The following is a 15,464-nucleotide window of genomic DNA, read 5'->3' as shown; positions in this document are numbered from 1 at the left end:
GGAGAGTCGGCTTGTTCATTAGCCCTTTTATCCTGTCAAAGACCGTTAGAGTGGTTTGATGTGATTTATCCTTCCTGAAACATACTGGCGGGTTTGACTGACTTTATTTTCCATCTGTACGAGTGACCTCTCTAATAACAGTCCCAGAATCTTTCCGCTGGTCAGAGTGGCTGCTCAGAGCAGCTGGTCTGCTTCAGAGCAGCAGTGCACCAGGAGAGCTCACCGCATGCTGGGTGGGAAGGGGCTCAATGCAGGACTGTAGGGAAACAGGGGGAGCAGTGGTAACTTGTGCTGCAGCACTGTGAGCCTGTGACAGGAGAGAACGCGTGTGGTTTTAAACAACCATGCCCTGAAAATGATGTCAGAGAATTGGAAAAGCACAAAAAAAATCTATGTATGTATTTTGAGACTGAAACAGAAGCCTTGGGCTGGCTTCAAAGCAGGGGAAAAACTTACTACATGTTCTCTTCAGCCCAGGGGAAAAAGCAGCATGAGAAGTTGGGGGTGGAAAGCTGATGTTGCTCAAGAGCATGGAGAAATGACCACAGCTGCTCAGCACTGAACTGCAGTCTTCTGCCTGTCTGGAAAGAAGCTGCTAACCAAAACCATGGATGAGTGGGCTTGGTTCAGGGAGGTAGGAAGGGCTGTGGCCTGGCTGGCGCCCACAGCTGCCCTCCAGCATTGCCTGTGCAGATGTCTGTGGCTCCATTTGAGGTGCTGCCCTGCAAGGAGCTGCTCTGAGCAGTGGACCCAGGAGTGTGGGGCACTGTGGGGAGCACAGATGCAGGAATCATCTTTGGAAAGGCAGCCACATTGATCCTGCAGTATGAGCTCAGAGCCTCTGTGCTGTGTACTCTGGATGCAAGTGGTTCCCTGTAGCTTTAAGGCTATGAACTGTCATGTTGACTTTGTTTTTTTTGTTTTGTTTTGTTTGTCCATGATGGTCTTCATACTGATAGCATTATAGGTTCAGTGTGGATACTGAGCTCGTCGGGGCACAGCTTGGTTTTATGATAGGCATTTTTATCACGGCTGTACACAGAGTTAGGGAGGATGCCTCTATTTACAGAGACAAGAGAAATGTACTCCCTGATGTCCACTGCCCTCTTCTACTTTCTGATAAACAGGAAAGGAGGATGTGGGCTTAGAACTAACAAAGGCTTAGATGAACCTGAAACATCTACTTAAAAAGTCTATTGCACATTTCTGCACTGTAATTCTTGCTCTTGCCTGGAAATAAGAGAGACAAAGGTGTGCAAATCAGTGTTTACTCTTCTCTAGTGACCTGTCAGGTTAGTGTCATACTTGAGCCAAATGGACTTTTGGTATGACCTGACAAACTACATTTATGACAAATATAAACCACTTCTTGTTGCTTCAAAGGATTCCTGTTAACTGCCCTTCAAGCCTAGAAGTTATGGCAGAAACTGAGAAGAACATGTAAGATTGCACAGGAGTATTACAGGGGTGTTAACTCTGTACAGAAGAGATTCTTCTCTTTATACCATTCGTAAGTTATGTCTTTTCTTCTCTGTTTGTACTGTAGGAAAATGGGAGTGCCCATGGCATCAGTGTGATATGTGTGGTAAGGAAGCAGCTTCCTTCTGTGAGATGTGCCCCAGATCCTTCTGCAAGCAGCACCGGGAAGGCATGCTCTTCATCTCTAAGCTGGACGGACGTTTAAGCTGCACAGAGCACGATCCCTGCGGGCCTAACCCTCTAGAGCCAGGAGAAATCCGTGAGTATGTCCCTCCCATGGGAGCACTGACTAACGGCGACGACACCCAGCCTCCAGAGCAGCCGCCCGCAGATACAGACCCGAGTATTCAGCCTTTGGACAGGCTGCCTCAGTCTGTGGCCTTCAAACTGCAGTCACCAGAAAAGCCCCCCGCAACACTAGCGCTGAGGCTGCCACCGTCAGAAAAACCCCCCACCACCTTAGCCCTGAGGGTGCAGCCCTCAAACAAGCCCCCCACCACCCTGGCCCTGAGACTGCCTCCACCAGACAAACCGCCTGCTGCCCTGGCACTGAGATTGCCACCGTCAAATAAACCCCCCACTACCTTATCACTGAGGCTGAAGCCATCCAACAAACCCCCCACCACCCTGTCGCTCCGGCTGCAGCCTTCGGACAAACCTCCCACTACGCTGTCACTCCGCCTGCAGCCATCAGACAGGCCCCAGGCTGCCCTGTCCCTGAGGCTGCAGCCGGAGAAGCAGCCCATCATTTTAGCGCTGAAGCCTGAGCAGCCTGACAAACCTCCCACCAACGCGGTGCTGTGGCCGCTGGATGAGTCTTCTGGCGATGCCTCGGAGCCTCATCTGCAGAGCAAATCTCCTCCAGGAACTCCGCATTCATTGGATGGGTCGCTGGTTCCTGCTGGTGCCCTGCTCCAGCTGTCAGATGAACCTCCGGCCATCGCTGAAGTTCTGGAGTTATCGGACAAGTCTCTCATTGACGCCGAGACCCAGGAGATAGAGCTGCTGGATGAGTTTCCAGCAAAATGCCTGCATCCGCAGCTGTCAGACAGACTTCTCGCCACGGCAGGGACCCTGCAGTCCCAGCCAGTGGATGAGCCTCCTGTGGCCGAGCAGCCTCAGCTGCTGAGCAAAGCTTCTGCCCAGAGTCCGCAGCCTCAGCCCGTGGAAAAGTCTCCCAGCTCTGCAATGCCGCACATCCCAGCATCAGAGGAGATTCTCAGCCCTGATGTTGAGGTGCTGTGGCCTCTGCCCATTGAAAACGTCCCCGGCTCCCCGGTGTCACGAATCCTGCCCATGGAGAAGGCTCCTGGATTAGGTGTGTTACGACTCCCACCTCCAGAGAAAGCTTCCTTCTCTGGGGCAGTGCGAGTCTCGGCCGTGGAGAAGGCTCCCAGCTCTGGGGCACTCCATGCCTTCGCTCCAGAGAAGGCTCCTGCCTCAGGGATGCCACGGATCCTGCCCACAGACAAGGCTTCCAGCTTAGGGGTGTCGTGGCCACTGCCTCTGGAGAAGGCCCACGGCTCCCGGGCACCGCACATGCTGCCCACAGACAAGGCTCTGGGCTCGGGGGCTCTGCGGATCCCACTCATGCAGAAGGTTCTCAGCCCTGGGGTGTTGCGGCCCCTGCCTCTGGAGAAGGCTGCCGATTCTGGGGCCCTGCGGCCCCTGCCTCTGGAGAAGGCGCTTGGCTCTGGGGTGGCCCGGCCTCAGCTCTTGGAGAGGCCCCCGTCTCTTACAGCCACGTGGCCTCAGGCATCAGACAAGCTGGCCGCTGCTGTGGCTCCTCGGCCTCAAGTTTTGGACAAACCCCCGGCTGCCTCAGCTCCGAGGCTGCTGCTGTCTGAGAAGGCGCTGCGGCCCGTTGACCAGAACGCCCAGCCCAAGGAGAGGGGAGCCCCTGCTGCAGAGCTGAGCCCCCAGCAGAAGGAGAGGACCATGTTAGCTGGCGAGCAGATCTCTTGGTCTGCTGGAAAGGCTGTGACGCATGTTGGACAGGTACCTTGGCCCACAGAGAAACTACAGACACACGAGCAAACCCACTGGCCCACTGCAAAAGCCCTGACACCTGCAGAGCAGTCTCCCCGGACAGCAGAGAAGCTACCAGAGCCGACACTTCAGCCTAGCTGGGAAGTGGCCTCGGTCCCCACAGAGCAAACCCCTTGGACATCAGAGAGATTGCGCGTGTTTGAGCAGACTCCACGGCCTGCCAGGGAAGCACCAGTACCCCAGGAGCAGACACAGTGGATTGTCACAAACATTCAGACAATTGAGCAGATCTCTTGGCTGTCTGGAAAAGTACATATTCCTCGGGGGCAGGACCCTTTGCCTGAACAAAACACAGCGCTAGCTCATAACCAGGATTCTGTCTGTCATGAATTGGCCGACTCAGAGCCAAAGTGAGGTTGGTGAACGTGGGAGGCAGGTTCCAGTCTTTTAATGTTTAGGGAGGGGGAAATTCTTTGTTTCGTTTTTTTAATCACTTCCCTGAGCCCAGCCCCTAACCCATGCACATCCTATCCGTATTCTCTCGTGACATGAGCAAGGACATTCACTTAAGTCTGAGTGTGGCCCAGCCAAAGGGAGAGAGCATCCGTGACCTTTTCCTCTTCCTTATGCAAATGGTAAAGCTGAAATAAAGAGTCCACTCTGGGTAAAATCTCAAATTCCACTGAAATGGTCACGTTACTGATCCAGCGTGTTCAAGCTCCAGGTCCAATTCATAGGCAGGTTCCCCAGAACAGCGAGGAGCCTCGCTCTTGTTGCTTAGAGGAAGCAGCTCAGTGAGGCTGCCCTGGGGCCGGAGATGCCGCAGGGATCGGTGAGCAGTGACGTGTACTCTTGCCAGACTCTGTAGAAGCAGGGACGAGGTTTATCTGTTGTCTGCCCTGCAGGGTTTTGCTGTGTGAGGTTTGTCCGTGTGTTCACTGGGCTGTGCCACGTGCGCGGTTCACTGAAGGACAAGCATCGTCTCCAGCTGAGTTAGGAGAGGAGCCTGCTGCACCTGGTCAGTGCAGTGTTTTCCAGCAATATGCAATATCCACGTAGGCTCCTTTACACAACTGCCCAGGTCCAAGAAACAGGGAATCTGAAGGAAGTTAGAGAGAAGAGAGATCTTGGAAGAAGCCATCTGGCAGTTTTTTCCTTCTTGTGTCTTAATCCCTTAGCACAGGACATGCAGTGTTTCCTGTACTTGGCAAACATCACGACCTATAAAGCAGCAATAGCAGTCAGGCAGAGCGAATTCCCTCCCGGTGCTGTGCATGGCCTGCACAGGGTGCCGCTGCTCCCTGTGAAATTTCCATCCGCTCTCTTCTCAACTGGTCACCATGAGCCAGCAGATTTCACAGTCTTCTCTCCCCTGGCCTCAGATGTGTTCAGGAGGTGTTTGCATCACACCAGGTCTTCCAGCAGCACGATGCGCTGCGGAGCTGCAAGCGAAGCCTGTGTTGTTTGCTCTGCAGCACAGAGGCGAAGGGGCCGTGTCTGTACCGGGATCCACCTCAACACCTTCCCCTGGGTGACTTCTGGCTTAACTCGCCTACAACCAAAGGAGACTTGAATTAACTGGATTGTGTTGGTGTGCGTGTGTGTATGTGTGCGCGTGTGTCCTTCCGACCCAATCGTAGTTCTCACACTGGAACACAGTGGGCTCTAGCAGCTGGCTGGCTTGCTTTTTAACTCTTCTTCCTTTTCCAGTTGAGGAGCTGTTTTGTCACCTGGTGGGTGCCCAGACTAGGCCTGCTGTGAAAACAGCTTTTCAAGCATTAAGGCAGCAGAGTGCTCGGCCGTGTACAGGAGCGTGCCAGTGCACTCCGGAGCAGTGTGTGGTGGGCAGTGCCCCGGGCACGGCGGGGCTCAGCTGCCTGCTGAGGGAGCCTTGCTGACCCTGTGTGCCCTCCTGCTCTCACATCCCCTGACCTCTGGTACGCCTGAGCTCTGCTGGTCAGGTAGCACCGCCGCTCCAGTGGATCCTTCTTGTTGGGGCAGGTCTGCAGGGCGCTGAGGAAGGGGAGGCTTCTGCTCTGGGCTGACCCTTTCCTGCTGACGTGGAAGCAGGTCCTTGGTCACTCTTGGTGTGCAGGTGCTTGCTGCTCCCAAAGCATGCGATCACAAGCTTTGCAGTTTTCCTTGAGGGGAGGCAGACACTTGTACTGAGACCAATCCTGACCCGTTCTCCTTTGCTGATGTGTGCACCCCATAGCAATGCCCTGCTGCAAGGCCAGGGTGCCTGGCAGAGCGGGACGTTACCAGTGAGTGGTGCATCTCTTCTCTAGTCCGAATCATTTCAGATCCTTTATAGAATAGCTAGCAACTTCAAAAAGCTTTATGGCTTATGGAAACTTAATGTTTAATGATGTTTTTTTCCGGGAAGACTGGCAGGTCAATTCCTGCTTGCTGCTGAAACGGGAAATGCAAGCAGCTCGTGTTTCTGCACGACTCCTGCACAAAGGGAATCAGGACAACTCCTCAGAGCCATTGAGAGAGAAGATAATCTAAGGGCATTTAACTTTTCTAAACAAAATAAAAAAATGGTCATGAGGACAAGTATATTAAGTATTTATCATGTGTGAGAAGGAAAATAAACCTTGAATTCGCATTTATAGGCCTTCCCATGAGCTGGACGTAGTCATGTAGATTGTGTAAGTAGGGTTACCTCCGTGCCAGCCGCCCCGCAGCTCCAGCTGTAACCATGCAGGTATCTGTGCTGCTCTGTCCGACTCCGCTTTGCTTTGTCACGTGTTAAATAGTTATTTGTTTCATGAAAAATAAACTGTGAATATTTTTGGTGCAGGCTTTTTTAAATCTGTAAAATGGAGGAGTTCTCGATGAATTCTCACAAGCGCAGGTTTGAAAAGAATCACTTCTGTGAATCGTGTGCTCCAATACTAGGGTGAGGTCCACGGCAGCAGAACCTTTCCCACAGCGAGCAGTTACCTACAAGCTTGTTTTCAGCAATGAATGCAGACTGAACTGTTGCATGGCATTTCAAAACCACGGCCTTACTCCTTGCAGCAGACTGTACCCTGCCTCTCCTCTTCTCTCCCTTAATGCCTTTTCCATGAAGATCCAAGCTCCCACCTTGCTCCCTTCCATCTACATCGGAATATTGACTTCAGTGAGCTGCCCTTCCCTCCCAGCCCAGATGGGTGATGCGTCAGATCAGAAGTGCTTCTCAGACATCCACAGGGCTCTGTATGTTCGTGCTTCTGGGAGTGACTGTGCTGAGTCACCCCATAAAATATCCTGACCAAGCATGGGGAAAGCTCCCCTGCTGTTCCCAGCCTGCCCTCACCTGGAGGTGGTAGGAGGAGGTGGTTGGTAGGAGGAGGTGCCTCTCGCTGGTGGTGGCAGCAGCTGGTAGCACAGCTTTGGAGGTGTGTACTGAAGCAGCTGGGTTCATTTCCTGCAGCTCTTTGCTGCCTTGCAAGGCTTAGCCAATTTGAATCATGGGGTTTGGTTAATGTAGAGGAAGGTAACAGACAACACTAGCCCTGGTTGGCTGCTTGTGCAGGAGGAATGGCTGAAAGGCTGCTCCAGCCTCCCGTGATGCTGCAGGTAGAGGTTGGCCAGCTTTACTGCAGCGTGGCAGCTCCTGTGCTGTCACAACAGCACTTTTTTTACTGAGAGATCTGATAACCGGGTCAATCCGGGGCAGCTGCTACTTCTGTGTTCCAGGGATGCTCATGGAGCTCCCCTGGCAGCGCACTTGTAGGTTTGGCCTCACTTCCCGTTGCACAAGGGGCTGGAATCTTTGGCAGCCATGCTTGTGCTTTGCCTGTGTGCTTGCTGGTGGGCTGGGCTGCCCCTGCTCCAAGCAGCACATTGGGGGCAGCTGCTGTGGCCTCAGTCTCACAGCATGGCCCCATTCAGTGCCCCACAGTGGGCACCTGAGCGGGTGGAGGAGCTCGTGTTGGCAGGATCCGCCTGCTGCGAGGTGCTGGAGGCAGTGACCAACCTCCTGCTGCACTCAGTCCTTGTGCTCCAGGTTGTGGGGCTGTGCTGTCTGCCAGGGCTCTGCTGAAGCTGGTGGGAAAGCGATGCCATAATGGGTCACCCCACACCATCCTCCAATGCCTGCTAGCTCACGGTAGCTTTCCTTGTTGCTGTTCTCAGCTTAAACCTTTTGCTCTTTACAAAACAAAACAAAACCAGAACGACTTCCGTGCACAAACCATCCAGCTCGTACTGTGGGTACATTAACCCCCCCAGGCACAGGCACAGCTTCATGGGTGTGCCCATTGAATGTGGGAGATGAGATGTGTGATTAAAGTTTCAGAACAGTCCTTTATGGAGGTGAGGATATGCAGGTTAGGGTGCTGGAAGAGCTGCAGCCGTGTTTCATGGGGGAAAAGAATAAAAAAGCAGACCTAAATGTGATGCCTCGTCAGCTGCTTTAACCCGAGCACGCTGTGGTGTGAGCTGCTTGTGCTCATAGTGTTACAGCAGGGTGCAGGTGTGTTGGTGTGAGCAACCTCAGACCTTCAACGCTTTGTTTATTTTTAATTTCAGCCTTAACTTGATTTTGCTTGGTGTTTGGAATAACCGTAATTGTAACCTGCTTGTAATGTGCTTTGCCCTCAATTACCGATGAGTCTTTTCAGCCTTTGGCAGCGAGTGAGTGTTCAAGCAAAGTGGCAAAACGTGCAGCTGCTCTGAAAGGAAGCGATGGAGGCAGCCGCCCGCGTCCGGCGAGCGCTTGTGCTGTGGTTGGGCCACCAAGGCTCTGTGCTGATCATTCCTGCAGCAGCGATGCCAACGGGGGCCGCCGGGGGCGGTGGTTTTGGGGCCGCCCCTCAGGCAGCTCGCGGGGGGAAGTTTCTCCAACAGCGATCCCATCCGAGCCGAGGGCAGTGGGATGGCGTGCGCCTGGGCTGGGGAAGTGGCAGTGATGGACAGTCCCTACAGCACTGAATCTACCTCCTAGGGAAATCTGAGAAATGGGTGTTGCTATGTCCTATTTCAAGGTAAAGTTTTAATCAGTTTGCCCTTGGTTAAGCTCTTGGGCTATCGTGGTGCTATTGTAAATCGTTCGGCAGCTTAGCACAGTAGGGCTGAACTCACGGCTCCCAGCCCGTGGGCCGGAGGGCTGTCGCTGGGGCTGGGCTTTGGTGTGCGCGACCGAAACAGGACAAGGCACGTCTCCTGTGCTGGGGGAGAGCACGTTCCTCCCATTTGTGGTGGCTCTGAGACTCGCAGCAGTGAGCCCCGTGAGCGCAGGGAGCGAGTGGAGCCACGTGAAGCAGCCAGGCGTCCGCTAACTGCATGTTCTGTGTGTCTGTTTGGTACTGAGCTGGTTTCAGTTTTTGTTTTTCTGATGTTTCCGAGTTGTTGACTTCAAGGAACTGGGTTTTTTGTTGTTTTTTTTCTTTTTTTTTTTTGGTTTTTTTTTTTAAGACACTGGGAACTTCTGAGAAGGAGAAGCAGCAGCAGCACCGGGGAGCTCAAGGGGAAGCTGGGCTGGAGCTGGGGGTGGCTCTGGCCAGTCTGGGGGGTGAGAGTGGCTGTGTCAGATATTGTGTCGGGTTCCGAGCATCCTCTGTCATTAGGTGGTGCACCCGGAGAGTGTGGCCCCAACCCAGCTCCGAGGGGATACCCCTGGGCATGCAGAAGCAAGGGAAGGGATGCCCTTGCTACCTGTCCCCCTCCCTTGCTGTCAAGGAGGGTACAAGGGGACATGGTGGGCTCAAGGCCGGGCTCTGCTGCCTGTGGGGTGCTGATGGTGAGGTCTGTGGCCCTCAGGCCCCGCTGAAGGGAGCAATGGCTGCAGTGGGGGTGCCCATCTAGGGGGCTTTGGGGTCGCGTGGTCACACTGAGCTGTCTGGGTCTCATGTGTCAGTTCTAAGCGGGAGTGCCAGAGCGGGTGAGAGAAACCTACATATTTCCAGCATGTATATTATTTTTAGAAGAGGGAGAGGGGAGAGTCTTGGACCATTGATTACTTTCATTTTGCTCCCCTTAGACTGTTGGCTGTGTATGTGAAACTTATAATGAAAAGAGGGTTGCCCTGCCCAGGTGCTCCCAGAACATGTACTGTAATTCTTTGTATATAGAAGAAAAATTACTGTAAAGTAAAGTTTAACTTTACTCTCGATGTCCTCCTGTGTTTTGTCTTGATGAGTTTGGGCAGCAGGTGAGAACAGCTGAGCCACAGCCACCAGACATGGTGTCGGCATCACGCCTGTGAGCCCAGTCTCAGACCACAATGCATTTTATTTACATTGTACACCATGATAGAAGACGCTTAAATAATCCGCAAAGAATCGGGCGATATCTCCAAGAAAATAAGTTAATGGGTGCTGCTGGGTCTCTGCCAACAGGCAGCAGGGGCACCTCGGTGGGCGCCTGCGGCTCCCAGCACCGCGCAGCTCCATGCACCGAGGCCAGAGAGCAGAGCGATCAATGGGGCTGCGCTTCCCTTGCGTGCCGCAGACGGCTCTCACACAGCTAAAATACAGCAGGTAAAAAACAGATGGAGTCCAAAGAGCAGCGGGCAGGCAGCCCGCACCAGTACTTCCCTTTTGGCTGAAGGTCTCAGTGGTGGCAGCAGCTATACAGGTAGGAACTGCTTTTCTGACCCAAGTCAACACCTTTCTCCTCTGGAAGAGAACAGAGCAGGAGGCTGCTGACAGATCAGTGAGGTGATGCTGAATGTAGCCCACCCAAAAGCACAGAGAGAACGTCTTTCCCAACAAAGCTTAAAGAGACAGTAAAAGGAGAAAGGGGCCTGTGAACCCCCAAGTGTTTGTTCTCTGTACCTTCCAAGTGGGCCCCCCAGCAGCGGGTACTCACCTGTCATCTCCTGGAAGGCAGTGAAGTGGACGTAGTCCTCAGCCACTTTCTGGAACAGCTCATCTGCAGGGATCAAGGGGCAGTGTGGTGCCCACAGTGCCCCACATCCACACACAACCACTCATGGCACTGCTATGGTACGGGGCTACTCACCCACATTCTGTCCTGTCTTGCTGGAGGTCTCAAACAGCTCTGCCTTGACCTCTGAAATAAGGGCCCAGATTAGTTATTGCTGTGGGCACAACACATGCCCACAGCTCAGCTGTCACCAGGGCCACCCCTCAGCTGTGGCTGCTGCCAGTGCACTGGCAGGGGCCTAGGACACAGTTGTGCACTGGTGGTTCAGCTGGTACCAGCCTTGGCCCGCACGCCGAGACATGGCGTGCTGAGGAGGCTCCTGGCAGAGCCAAAGCCCCATTGCCCAGGGAGCCCCCGCAGCCCCCAGAGAGGGGCAGATGCAACAGCCGGGCCCTGTGGGATCTGGGTGGTGGGAAAGGCCCTACCATCGGCATAGTCCTGCACGTCGTGAAAGTCAACGTCTCGCTTCCTCCGGTCCTCCTCCAGCAAGTCACTCTTGGTGCCACACAGGTAGATTCGGCAGCCCTACAGTAGCACAAGGGCAGCAGGCACTGCCACCACTTCCTGTCCCCAGCCTCTCCATGAACCCCCACCCAGAAAACAACCCCAACGCAGAGCTCGTCCTCAGTGTTACCTCCTCGCAGTTCTGCAGCTCGTTCACCCAGAACTTGGCACGCTGGAAGCTGCTGCTGTTGGTGAGGTCTGGGAGAGAGGTGTCAGGCCCTGCCCCAGGCCCCCGTGTCCCCCCCAGACCCACTGTCGCTATCACCAACCCAAGCTCTCACCGTAGCAGACGACGGCAGCTCGCGCCCCACGGTAGTAGATGCGGCTCATTGCCTCGTAGCGCTCAGAGCCTGCTGTGTCCTGGGGGAACAAGGGGGAACAGTCAGGAGTTGAGGGTCAGGGGGTGAGCGGGGACAGTGCTCTGTGCTCAGCACTCACCCAGATCCCCAGTGTCACCGTCTGCTCCCCCACAGACAGCACCTTCGCCACGAATGCAGCCCCGATCGTCTGCAAAAGAAGTGGTGGAGGTACGGTGAGGCCAGGGGGGACACAGAGGGGTCTGAAACGGGGACAAAGGGGGAACCCACGAGTTGGGGATGCGGTGGGACACGGCGCTCGGGTGGGGACACGAGGACTCAGTGGAGGCCGGCACAGAGGCACGGGGGCAGCTGGCCGACGGATGTGTGGGAGACGCTCCGGGGACAGCAGGGTGACGTGGGGGATACAGAGAGGAGCGCGGGGAAAGCGGAGCCGTGGGGACGCCGTGGGGACCCGACCCAGGGGGACCGGCCCGGGGACGTGGAGGGGAAGAGGGGGGCCGGAGCAAACGGCGGGGAAGCCCCGGGACACCCGACCCGGGGACCGCCGGGGGACGCGGAGGGGACAGTCGGGCCGCAGCCGCCCCGCGGATCCTCACGTTCTGATAGGGCCCGGCGCGGAAGCGGCGGTGCACGCAGCGCTCCACCAGGCTGCTCTTGCCCACGCCCTCCTGGCCCAGCAGCACCACTTTGGCGTCCACTCGCCGCCCGCTCATCCTCGCGCCGCGCCGGGCCGAGGCGGGGCCGACGCGGCGGAAGCGGCGGCGGGGGAATGGGGGGCGGGGCTTACGGCGGAAGTGTGTGCGGGGCGGGGCTTACGGCGGAAGTACGTGCGAACGAGGCGGAAGTGCGCGGCGAGGGTAGGGGCCGCATGGCGGCCGCCCAGCAGGCGCGGGCCGGAACGGGCGCGGCGGCGCGGCCCTGAGCCCGAGCCCATGGGGAAGTACTGCGCCAGCCTGGGCGTCCTCAAAGGGCCCTGGGACCAGGTCTTCGCCGCCTTCTGGCAGCGCTACCCCAACCCCTACAGGTGCGCCGCAGCCCCCGGAGGTCCTCCTTCATCCCCGGAGTGGCCCCGAGGAATCCCTGCCCCGGGGCCCCGCAGGCCCAGCGCCCTCCGCTCCCTCCAGCGGGTCCCGAGGTGCCGCCTCCGGCGCCGGGCGGGGCCCAGATAGCCGGGAGCGGGCTCTGACCGTCGTTTCCCCTCTCTCTGTTTCAGTAAACATGTCCTGACCGAGGACATCGTGCACCGGGAGGTGACGGCGGACCACAAGCTGCTCTCCCGGCGGCTCCTGACCAAGACCAACCGCATGCCGCGCTGGGCCGAACGCTTCTTCCCGGCCAACGTCGCCCACTCCGTCTACATCCTGGAGGACTCAATCGTGGACCCCAAGAACCGAACCATGACCACGTTCACCTGGAACATCAATCACGCGCGCCTGATGGTGGGTGAAGGTGGGTGGGTGTGGGCGGCCCCTGGGCAGTGCTCACAGCGGTGCTCTCTGCAGGCGGTGGAGGAGCGCTGCGTCTACCGGGTGAACCCTGAGAACAGCAGCTGGACTGAAGTGAAGCGCGAGGCCTGGGTCTCCTCCAGCCTCTTTGGCGTCTCACGGGCAGTCCAGGTGAGTGCTGCATACAGCCCCTGCTGTGCCGTCTCTTTCAAGAGCTCAGTCGCTGCTGTACCCACCCCCTGTGCTGGTTTTCCCCCTTTCCCCATCACTTCCCAATCTTTGTGACCTCCTGGGGAAGTCCAGAGCCACCAAATATTTGGGATTGCTCAGCCTGGGACAGAGCCCAAGGAAGGATCACTGTTTGCACCTCCATAAGTTTTTCTGTTGCAGGAGTTTGGTCTGGCCAGGTTCAAAAGCAACGTGACCAAGAGCACTAAAGGATTTGAATACGTGCTAGCAAGGATGCAAGGTAAACAGCCAAGGGTAGGCTAGGGCTGGATAGGACAAGTCTCTGGGAGATGCAGGTCATGCTGGCATCACTCCAGTCCATGCGTAGGCCCCAGCTTGAGCTAAACTGACTGTGACATCCTTGCCCCTTGCCTTTGCCCTCACAAGAACACCTGCTCTTCCGGAGTGGAACTGCCAGGCAGTACAGCCAGGCCCAGGCTGTGCTGTGGGGAGGTTGAGCAGGGGTGGAGCATAGACAGAAGGGGGAGCAGAGCAACAGTTGTCACGTGCCCGGAACTCAGTGGGACGTGCTGTGATGCATGTGGGTTGGGAACACAGGGCTGGGCTTCTCCTGTGTGGAGAAGGCAGAGCATGGCTCACCCAGCTTGTTTCAGCTGGGGCAGGGCAGAGGCAACTGGGGTCGGCTCAACAAGTCGTGTGTTTCAGGAGAAGCTCCATCTAAAACCCTGGTGGAGACAGCAAAGGAAGCAACTGAAAAAGCAAAGGAGACAGCTCTGGCTGCTACAGAAAAAGCCAAGGACCTAGCAAGCAAGGCAGCCACCAAGAAGAAGCAGTTCGTATGAGGAGCTGGACACAGGCAAGAGCTGGGCTACACCGGAACAGATAGGAGCCTCCTTAGATTTTATATTTTTAACTGTAAAAGTCTGACAATCAGCTGCTGTTAGATCCTAAGATGTAATTATCATTAAAGAGTCGACTTCCACCTCTGACTTGGCTGGGGGCTGGGCTGTTAGAACAGAGCTCTGGGGGATGGATGCAGGCAGGAAGCAGACACAGTTTAACCAAGTGCCTTTACTGCAATAATAGTGTTGCTATATACAAGAGAGAGGAGTCAGGGTACGGTGGGAGCACGAAGCGTTGCTAAGCATGCTCACTTCCCCTTCCTGGCTCCAGCAGGGCTAGCCTGTAGCTGCATCTGGGGGGGGTGGGCACTGCCCTGCGTTCACTGTACACAACCCTGGCACATCCCCACTGGGGCCAGGCTGTTTGCCATGGCCTCTTCCACTCACAGCAGTGCTTTGCTGTGCAGAGTGGGGCCGGGATCCACGCGCCCAGCACTGCACCCAGCTCCACTCAGCCACCTGGGGTAGGGATGCACCAGGCACCCGATGCCCCCCACAGCCCCGGGTCGGTGTGGCAGGGTGTCCTGGAGGACAGCACTGTCAGGACCAGGGGCTGCGGGGGCTGGAGTAGCTGTGGTCTTTCCCGGTGCAGAAGCCAACCAGCGGCTCAGCACCGAGTCCAGCGCCCTCCACGTCGATCTCGGCTTCCTCTGCGCAGAGGGGCGGGGGTCAGCGCCCAGCGGCCGCCCCGTGCCCGTCCCCCACCCCCCTCATACAGACCTCCGTCAGAGCCCGACTGCTCCGAGAGCTGTGACGAGTCCAGGCTGTCGGCACGGCTCCGCTCGGCCCCGCCGGGGCTCAGCAGCTGCTCCAGCCGCCGCCGCAGGCTCTGCTGCCGGCTCCGCAGGCGGTCCTTCACCCGGCGCGCCCTCACCTCCTGCTCCTGCAGCCGCTGCGGGACCCGGCGGGCGGTCAGGGCCGAAGGAGAGCGGAGGGATGCGGACCCCTCCCCTCCACCGGCGCTGAGCCGAGCTCACCTGGATGTGCAGCCGAGCGCGGTGCAGGAGGCTCAGCGTGGTGGGCCGGGCCGGCCCCGAGCCCAGCGGCACCTGCTGCTTCAGCTGCTCCAGGCAGCGCCGGAGCTGCGCCCGCCTGCAGCCGGGACGGCGGTCAGCGCGAGAGGGCACGGCCCGGCCCCGCGCCCCGCTCCGTTCCCCCGCCGGTACCTGTGCTTCTCCAACGCGTTGTGCACCGACCTGCGGGAGCGCGCGGGCCGTCAGCACCGGGACCGGCACCGGGAGGCGGTGACGCTCCCCCTGCCCGCCGCTCACCTGCCGCCGTCCCCGGCCTGGCGGAGCCGCGCGGGGCACGGCGAGGCGTACCCGTGTTCGGCCTCCGCCAGGCACGAGGGGATCCGGTCGCGCCGCTCCCTCCGCTCCAGGAACTCGGCCGCCTGCAGCAGCACCTGGATGCTGGAGGCCGCGCGCTCCATGGCTGCGGCCGGGCCCCGCCGGGTGCGGGCACCGCGGGAGGTGGCGGCGGGGCCGGGCCGGGCGGCGGGAGCGCCCATTGGCCGCGCGCGGCCCCGCGGGGCTGACGTCGGCGCGCCGGGGAAACAACTTCGGGCGGGAAAGCTCGTGCTTCAAATTTGAATCGGAGCGGGGCGGGGCCACGCCCACTCGCGGCAGGCCACGCCCGTTTAGGCCTAGGCCACGCCCCCTCGTCGGAACGCGCGGCTGTCACGTGGGTGTGCACCGGGTGCGCGTCTCTGCGAGTGTCGTGAACGTGTGTGCGTCCGGCCCGCGCAGGTCGCG

The 15,464-nt window shown here is 57.6% G+C and overlaps 4 protein-coding genes across 7 annotated transcripts in view; 2 read left to right on the top strand and 2 right to left on the bottom strand.

The window, feature by feature from the left end:
* NSD1 (nuclear receptor binding SET domain protein 1) overlaps positions 1-6,273 on the top strand; it is a 53,940-nt gene extending 47,667 nt beyond the window's left edge. For both annotated transcript variants that reach the window (XM_031598149.2, XM_031598150.2), the window contains one exon: positions 1,547-6,273. In XM_031598149.2, coding sequence (XP_031454009.2) covers positions 1,547-3,882 — 2,336 coding nt within the window. In that variant the 3' untranslated portion in view covers positions 3,883-6,273. The remainder of the gene's footprint in view (positions 1-1,546) is intronic.
* A 3,402-nt stretch (positions 6,274-9,675) lies between these two features.
* RAB24 (RAB24, member RAS oncogene family) lies at positions 9,676-11,951 on the bottom strand. The gene is made up of 8 exons (XM_031598152.2): positions 11,771-11,951; positions 11,293-11,361; positions 11,136-11,214; positions 10,985-11,052; positions 10,776-10,875; positions 10,426-10,476; positions 10,273-10,335; positions 9,676-10,079 (listed from the first exon to the last, which is right to left on the bottom strand). The coding sequence occupies exons 1-8, from the start codon at positions 11,885-11,887 to the stop codon at positions 10,015-10,017; spliced, it is 612 nt and encodes a 203-aa protein (XP_031454012.1). The 5' UTR covers positions 11,888-11,951; the 3' UTR covers positions 9,676-10,014.
* A 51-nt stretch (positions 11,952-12,002) lies between these two features.
* PRELID1 (PRELI domain containing 1) lies at positions 12,003-13,790 on the top strand. Its single transcript, XM_031598151.2, has 5 exons — positions 12,003-12,198; positions 12,388-12,613; positions 12,677-12,790; positions 13,010-13,088; positions 13,514-13,790. The coding sequence occupies exons 1-5, from the start codon at positions 12,107-12,109 to the stop codon at positions 13,648-13,650; spliced, it is 648 nt and encodes a 215-aa protein (XP_031454011.1). The 5' UTR covers positions 12,003-12,106; the 3' UTR covers positions 13,651-13,790.
* A 71-nt stretch (positions 13,791-13,861) lies between these two features.
* MXD3 (MAX dimerization protein 3) lies at positions 13,862-15,192 on the bottom strand. 3 transcript variants are annotated; one of them, XM_031598154.2, is made up of 5 exons: positions 14,982-15,192; positions 14,877-14,906; positions 14,688-14,802; positions 14,431-14,602; positions 13,862-14,360 (listed from the first exon to the last, which is right to left on the bottom strand). In XM_031598154.2, the coding sequence occupies exons 1-5, from the start codon at positions 15,140-15,142 to the stop codon at positions 14,251-14,253; spliced, it is 588 nt and encodes a 195-aa protein (XP_031454014.2). In that variant the 5' UTR covers positions 15,143-15,192; the 3' UTR covers positions 13,862-14,250. The 3 variants fall into 3 exon arrangements, with proteins under 3 accessions (XP_031454014.2, XP_031454013.2, XP_090006818.1); XM_031598153.2 differs by having other exon boundaries at positions 13,862-14,602; XM_090150692.1 differs by having other exon boundaries at positions 13,862-14,602; positions 15,033-15,192.
* Between the last annotated feature and the right edge of the window lie 272 nt (positions 15,193-15,464).

The sequence above is a fragment of the Phasianus colchicus genome, chromosome 15, assembly GCF_987193195.1.
Source record: "Phasianus colchicus chromosome 15, bPhaCol1.hap1.1, whole genome shotgun sequence".
Lineage (NCBI taxonomy): Eukaryota > Metazoa > Chordata > Aves > Galliformes > Phasianidae > Phasianus > Phasianus colchicus.
Note: the sequence above shows the minus strand (reverse complement) of the source record. Positions and strands in the feature narration are given on the sequence as shown.